This window comes from Chenopodium album, chromosome 9 (assembly GCF_948465745.1).
Source record: "Chenopodium album chromosome 9, dcCheAlbu1.1, whole genome shotgun sequence".
Taxonomy (NCBI): Eukaryota; Viridiplantae; Streptophyta; class Magnoliopsida; order Caryophyllales; family Amaranthaceae; genus Chenopodium; species Chenopodium album.
This window is the reverse complement of record NC_137842.1, coordinates 27,105,976-27,113,076: the sequence shown is the minus strand read 5'-3', so window position 1 is coordinate 27,113,076 and position 7,101 is coordinate 27,105,976. Positions and strand designations below refer to the sequence as shown.

Genomic DNA, 7,101 nt, shown 5'->3' with positions numbered 1-7,101 from the left:
AGATTATTTTGATAGATTTGATGTTGAAAACAAGTTCAAGTTGATATTGTTTTGGTTGTACTGTTTTACTAATTAATTTTATAAGTTTGGGATTCTGTAGTCAAATGCTTATTACATGTTTTAATGTTCAACATTTTTCTAATATAACAAATTCAAAATAGTACAACATATTCTCACTCCTTTAATATAATATAGTAATATATTGCAATAGAAAACAAAAATAGCCGATTCATTGTAGTCATTTAATTTATATATGACAGTTTTCTAAATGTTGTCTTTAAAATATTTGGCAACACTTTTGTATTATTACTAGCAAATACAACATGTGAAAAGATTGTTTTATATTATGACAAAAGGTAATAATTTTGAATCGTCTCCTAAGGTGGCAACAATTTTCATTTGTTGCCTTTGTAAAAATGTTGCCTTAGGTATTATTTTACCTTGGCTTTTAAAATTGTTGCCTTTGTATGAAAATGCGTTGCCTTATGAATAGACAACGGGGGCATAAACTACGCCTCATATGTGTTGCCTTAGATACAAGGCAACACTTTTTTAATATTAGGGAATGGTTTTTCATTGTTACCTTAGCTTCATTTTGTTGTAGTGAAGCAATCCTAAGCTTGCCTGAGCCTAAGTGCATTAAAGACATCATGCGGTTGACAGGCAGAATGGTCGCGCTGACTAGGTTCATTAGCAAGTCAGCAGACAAGGCCTTACCGTTCTACCAGCTACTGAAGGGGAATAGAGAATATAATTGGAAAGCTGCAGAAAAAGAAGCTTTTGAGGGTATTAAGGAGCATCTGACTAAGCTCCCAACAATGATCAGCCCGGAGTTAAGGGAAAAGTTGCAGCTGTATATTTCTACATCAATTTAGACAATCGCAGATGTGCTACTGGTAGAAAGACCGAGGCAGAGCAAAGGTACCCATTGGTAGAGAAACTGGCCTCCATAGTGGTAACAACAGCAAGGAAGATAAAACCATATTTTGATGCGCACGTAATACAAATCCTCACAAATCACCCGCTGGAAAAAGCATTACAGAAAATGGATGCATCAGGAAGACTCTTAAAATGGGCCATCGAGATTTCTGAGTGTGAGTTTGAGGTCAAACCTAGGGCAGCCATCAAGGCACAAGCCTTAGCGGATTTCATCGTGGAAGCCACTTATGAGGAGAAAGAAGACGACATTAGTTTCTGGAAAGTAGAAGTAGATGGATCCTCAGCCCAAATAGGGAGTGGAGCAGGAGTCATAATGACATCTCCAGAGGGAAATGTATTTGAGTACGCCATAAAGTTCAAGTTCAAAGCATCAAACAGCGAGGCAGAGTACGAGTCAGGGAGTGGGATCTGCGTATGAGTATCGCAGGCAGAGCCCGAAAAGTCCATCTGCAAACTGACTCTCAGCTTGTCGCCAGCCAACTACATGGGGCGTATGAGATTAGGGAAGCCACCATGCTAAAATATGTAACTAAAGTAAAGGAAGTGGCAGCTCAGCTAGTTCATTTCCAGATAGACTTGGTTCCCAGAACAGGAAACTCCCAGGCTGACGCTTTGTCAAAGTTAGCCAGTTCTACCATGTAGAGCCTCACGAGGACGGTAATGGTAGAAGTCCTGGATGAAAGCAGTATCGCTGAAAAAGAGCAAGTAAACTGCATCAGGCAGCAGCGAACTTGGTACACAGACATCCTAGCATACAAAGTTCACGGCTCGTTACCAGATGACGAGGTGCAAGCAAAGAAGGTTAAGAAGGACGCCAACTAGTACATGGTAATGAATGGGGAGCTTAACAAGAAGGGCTCCTCGAAACCACTGCTGAGGTGTATCCCAGAGTGGGCGCAAGAGAGGATCATGGAAGAAGCACACTCGGGGATATGTGCTAACCACATTGGTGGAAAGGCATTGGGAGTAGAAGTCCTCAGAAGAGGTGCGTACCGGCCAACTCTGATGCAAGATGCACTGGCATATGTGAAAAAGTGCGACAAGTGTCAAAAATATTCCCCAATTATATTACAACCAGCAAATGATCTAACCCCGATCCTCAGCCCGATCCCGTTTGCTTAGTGGGGAATGGACATATTGGGACCTTTCACCACTAGGTCAACAGGAAGGAAGTATCTCATTGTGGTAGTAGATTATTTTACTAAGTGGATAGAGGCTGAATCCACTAAGTACATAAAGGCAGTCCAAGTAAGGACATTCATATGGAAGAACATCATCACAAGGTTCAATGTGCCACAGTGCATAGTCTTTGATCATGGATGTCAGTTCGATTGTGACACCATCAAGGATTACCTAGAAGAAATGGGCACCAAGTATGCAAGTGCCTCATTTTGTCACCCACAAAGTAATGGCCAGGCAGAAGCAGCAAACAAGTTGATCCTAACATCCCTGCAGAGGAGGCTGGAGGAATACAAGGGCCTATGGGCAGACCTAATCCCAGAGATCTTATGGGCAAATAGAACCACTGAGAAAGATTCCACTGGTAAAAGCCTTTTCACCCTAGCCTATGGGGCTGATGCAGTTGTCCTAGTAGAAGTGCAAATTCCCAACCTGAGGATACAGCACTATGAACAACAAGGAAATGAAAAACGCATGCTGGAAGATCTAGACTTCCTGCCAGAAGTAAGGCTAAAAGCAGCTCTCAAGCTGGCAGCCCAGAAGAGTAGGATTTCCAAAGCTTTCAACAAGAGGGTCAAGCACAGAGAGCTCCTGCCCGGAGATTTAGTCCTCAGAAGGACAGCAGCAGTGGGAAGAGGAAATCAGCATGGAAAGTTGTCAGCAAACTAGGAAGGCCCTTTCATCATTCACGAGCAGGTAGGACCAGGTGCATTCCTCCTTGCAGATCAAGAAGGTCACTCTTAAGAAACAGTTTCAATGCTGATGTGTTAAAGAAATATTTTGTTTAAAAAGCATAAAGTTAAGAAGAAACAGAGATAGTTATTTCAATTTTGCACAAACTCTATTTAGTTCATGTTATGTTAACTAAGGCATTCGAGCCATTTTTATTAAATGAAATACAAGCCTCTGCGTGAGGAGTATGTTACATAAACCTGTTTTATTATATCATGCCTTAGCATCATATACTAACATGCAGAAGTGTAGGCGTCGTTCGAAGTGCGCCTACGTTAAAAAGCATGTAGTGAATATGCTTGGCACTCATAGGAAGTGGGAATTAACATTACAATTAGGGACAAATAAAGTAGGGAGCCGCCAACAAGTTTTTAAGGAACTTGTAAACCGTTCACGGATCATAAAAGGCAACCACGAATAAAGGGACAACGAAGGCAACAACGATTGACCCGTGAAGGTTACACCCCATTCATAATCCATGAGATTACTAACTCCATATGGTTCGGATCCACGAAAGGAGGATCGGGGATGATGGTATGAAGTGAGTCATGGAGTCACATTCGCCCGTATTGGCCTCTACTCGATTCTTATAGTGAAAAGTGATTCCTGCGATCTCAAAGGCATACAAACAAAATATTCAATTTGCTCCAAACTATTATTTAGCTAAATTGGTTTAAAATTAATGCACACATAATTCTAAAAATTTGGTGATCACTTCAATTAATAATAAGATTAAAAAGGAACCTAAACCGGTTGTCCAAATTATCTTATTAGGCGTGATTTTCAATTACATATTCCCTTAAACATGCAATATGGTGATCAATAAAAATAATAGAATCAACATTAATATAAAAACCAATTTAATCATAATTCCAACAACATAAAAATCGTTAGAAAAATAATAATAATAAAAAGAGCATGATCCTTACTTTGAATCTGTATGTTTGCAACTACAAAATAATAAACGAGTTAGTAACTTCAAGGAAATAATAAAACAATAACTAAATTAAAAAAAGGTTAATTTTGGGGCCAAACCCTCAAACGATTCTACCTTTCACGCCTTGGCTTAAGGACAGAACCTCGAGTAAAATATGGACTCCTTTGAGTGCTTGAAGAAGGAATTTTGAAGTGAAAAGGGTAGGCTAGTGTTTAGGTTGAGAGCATAGAAGAGAGAAAATAAGAATAATGAAATTCTGGTTGCCCCGTACATCATAAATGAGGGGGTATTTATAGGGAAAATGTGCTGAGGGAGCACACGGAACCCTAAAATAATAAAAACCCTAAAAAAGTATCTCGTGACACGGTCAGACTGTACCGTGACACGGTTAGACTGTACCGTCAGACGGTACACATTCCCGTGACACGATCAGTTTTGGAGTGACGCGGGAAATTTTAAGAAAACGAAACAGAAAACGCGTTAAGGGTTTACGCGGAAAGGACACGGAACATCCCGTGTCACGGCAGACCTCCCGTGTCACGGGAAGTCCCACCGTCAAACAGGAAGGGTTCCCGTGACACGGTCAGACTGTACCGTGACACGGTCACTTCCAGTCCATTTTTCCGTCTAAATTCATTTTTAACCCTAATTTCTTTCGGCTTTTTAAGTGCCGATTGATAATTTTGGGCTTTTTCTGACTTTTATTATTCGGGCTAAAATAAGAAAATAATAAAATAAATAAAATGTTTGGGCCAAAAATAAATAATAAAATAATAAAATAAAAAGGTTTGGGTTTAAAATTAATTAACAAGCTTGGGCTAAAATTAAAACTATGCTTTTACCAAACACCAAGACTAATCCATGGACCTTTCAAAAATATGAATTTAATAAAATACGATTTTTTAAGCACTCTCGGGATTAAATACTAAACCCGACCAATAGTGGCGGTGAAAGGTTATTTATCATCGGGTTTGGTTTTGGGGAGACATTTTTAGGTGTCTACAGAAGCCCCCACTTTGACTGAGTTTGTAGAAACGTTAGTTTCGAAAACGATAGTCAAAGTAGTCGATAGGGACGGAGAATGATTTAAGACGTTCTGCGATCCTAAATCATTCTTTATACGCCGATACCTGCAGAAAAATGTTAGTTCTACAGATAAAAGGAGTAAAGGGATAGAATACGTATCTGACACTAGTGTGTCGGTGATAAACGAATTTGGCAGCTTCCTAAGCTTGAAGGAATCCACCGAGTGACATTTGTTGAAATGCTTCCCATGCTTGAGGAAAGCCGACTGAAGAGTTTGGTACCTTTCTAAGCCTGAAGAAAGCTACCAGATAATACTTTCCATGCCTGAGGAAAGTCGACGAACGAATTTGGTGTCATTCTATGCTTGAAGAAATCCACCGCTAATGCCTTCCATACTTGAGGAAAGCCGACAAAGGAATTTTGTGGTTTTCTATACTTGAAGAAAAATCCACTGATGATGCTTTCCATGCCTGAGGAAAGCCGACTTGGCGGTTTTCTATACTTGAAGAAAAATCCACCGATAACGCTTTCCAAGCCTGAGGAAAGCCGACTTGGCGGTTTTCTATACTTGAAAAAAAATCCACCGATAACGCTTTCCAAGCCTGAGGAAAGCGGACTATTGCAGAAAAATGATAAGTGTATGGTGGTTCGATTATCCCCGAACGTGGGCCGCAGATGATTCACAATTTTAAGCCGATTATCCGACCATATTAAATGCTTAAAATGCCGAAAAATAGGCTTTGACGCTTGCCAGGGGTAAAATGGTAATTTTAGCCCCCCCCCTTAAATATCAGTTAGGATTTTCCGCATAACTGTAGCGAAAAATAATCGCCCAATAAATTCGGAAAGTCAGCCAAACTGGTCAAAAAGCCAAGAATATTCCCTGACCAAGCTCAGTTTTGCCGCGCCACGTCACCAGGTTCCCGTGACACGGTCAGGGATTCCCGTCAGACGGGACTAGTATCCCGTGTCACGGGACTCCTATTATTTATTTTTTTTTCCTTTTTCTTTTTTTTTTCTTTTCGCTATTTGAATCAGTCAACAACGGTCATTTTTTCTCTTTTTTTTTTCCTTTTCTGTCTTTAAATTCACATGCTTGCTTTCACTATTTCACCATTTCACATTTCTTCTTCACACTTGCTTTCACCTTTCACCATTTTTACTTCTCTCTTACCAAAAACTGTCGCGCCACGCCTGAGGTTAACCGTCGGCCGTCTAAGATCGCCGTGACACGGCAACGGCGACCGTGACACGGTTAGCTGATTTTTCCTTCTCCTTTTTTTTGTTTTGCTGCGGTTTTTCCCTACTGTTCTGCGCTACTTCTGCCTGCCGTTGCTGTTTCTGTTTCTGTCCCGGAGCTGCCACCCAATTCGTCGGAGCTCCGTCTGCCTTGAAGGTCGCCGTGACACGGTACTGCTTCTCCGTGTTACGGTTAGTCTTGACCGTGTCGCGGCAGCTGCGCTGGTGGCCGGAAAATTTTTTCGAGTTTTGCAGTTCGAATTTCACCCATTTTGTTGTAATTTCTTGATCTTCTCCTCATTTTCGACCCTCTACAAACATTCATGTAAGTTTCCTTTGATTTTTTCTTTGAATTTGCTTCACATAAACAATTTCATGACAAACCCTAAAAAATCAATTTGGGGGTTTTTGATTTTAAAGCTTTATGTTGAAATTCTTGCCATGATTTTACTTGTATATGTATACATGTGTGTTTGTGAGAAATTTGAGACAAAAATTGCATGATTTGACGGAAAATTGAGCAAATCACCATTTTTGGGTGCTACTTTGTGAAATAATGTTCATGTTTTGAAATGGTGAAAAGATGGTGGTGAATCTTGTGAAATGATGTGTTGATTCATATTTTGCATATGTACTATATTGTCATGGAGAACATAGTATCATGCGGCTAGGAGAACTGTAATATTAGTTTGTCATGGAGAAACTAAATATCATAATTTTGCCAATTTTTAGCCTTGAGGTAAAAATTTAGCATTTAATTCAATAAACAACTAAATAACTTAGGAAATGATGCTAAGTATTCAGATTATTATTTTAAATATGCGACTTGAATTAAATGTTTAGGAAATGATGCTAAGTATTCAGATTATTATTTTTACGAAGTGCCTTAAGCACTAGGTCACCCTCTTTGATATTCCTGGTCTTGACTTTTTTATTAAAATGTCGTGCCATACGCTGTTGGTAGGTTTGGACATAATGCAAAGCTGCCAAGCGTTTTTCATCAAGCAAGACTAGTTCGTCGTATCTTGCTCTAATCCAGTCGACTTCAT

The 7,101-nt window shown here is 39.8% G+C and overlaps 1 protein-coding gene across 1 annotated transcript; it reads left to right on the top strand.

Annotated features, from left to right (window-relative positions):
* Positions 1-1,599: 1,599 nt before the first annotated feature.
* Positions 1,600-2,787, top strand: LOC145557560 (uncharacterized). Its single transcript, XM_081618736.1, has 2 exons — positions 1,600-1,740; positions 2,266-2,787. The coding sequence occupies exons 1-2, from the start codon at positions 1,600-1,602 to the stop codon at positions 2,785-2,787; spliced, it is 663 nt and encodes a 220-aa protein (XP_081474862.1).
* The last annotated feature ends 4,314 nt before the right edge of the window (positions 2,788-7,101 follow it).

Coding starts and splice junctions, on each gene's coding strand:
- LOC145557560 (XM_081618736.1), top strand. CDS start 1,600: ATGGTAGAAGTCCTGGATGAAAGCAGTATCGCTGAAAAAGAGCAAGTA. Junction 1,741..2,265: donor ACGAGGTGCAAGCAAAGAAG/GTTAAGAAGGAC, acceptor CATGGATGTCAG/TTCGATTGTGACACCATCAA.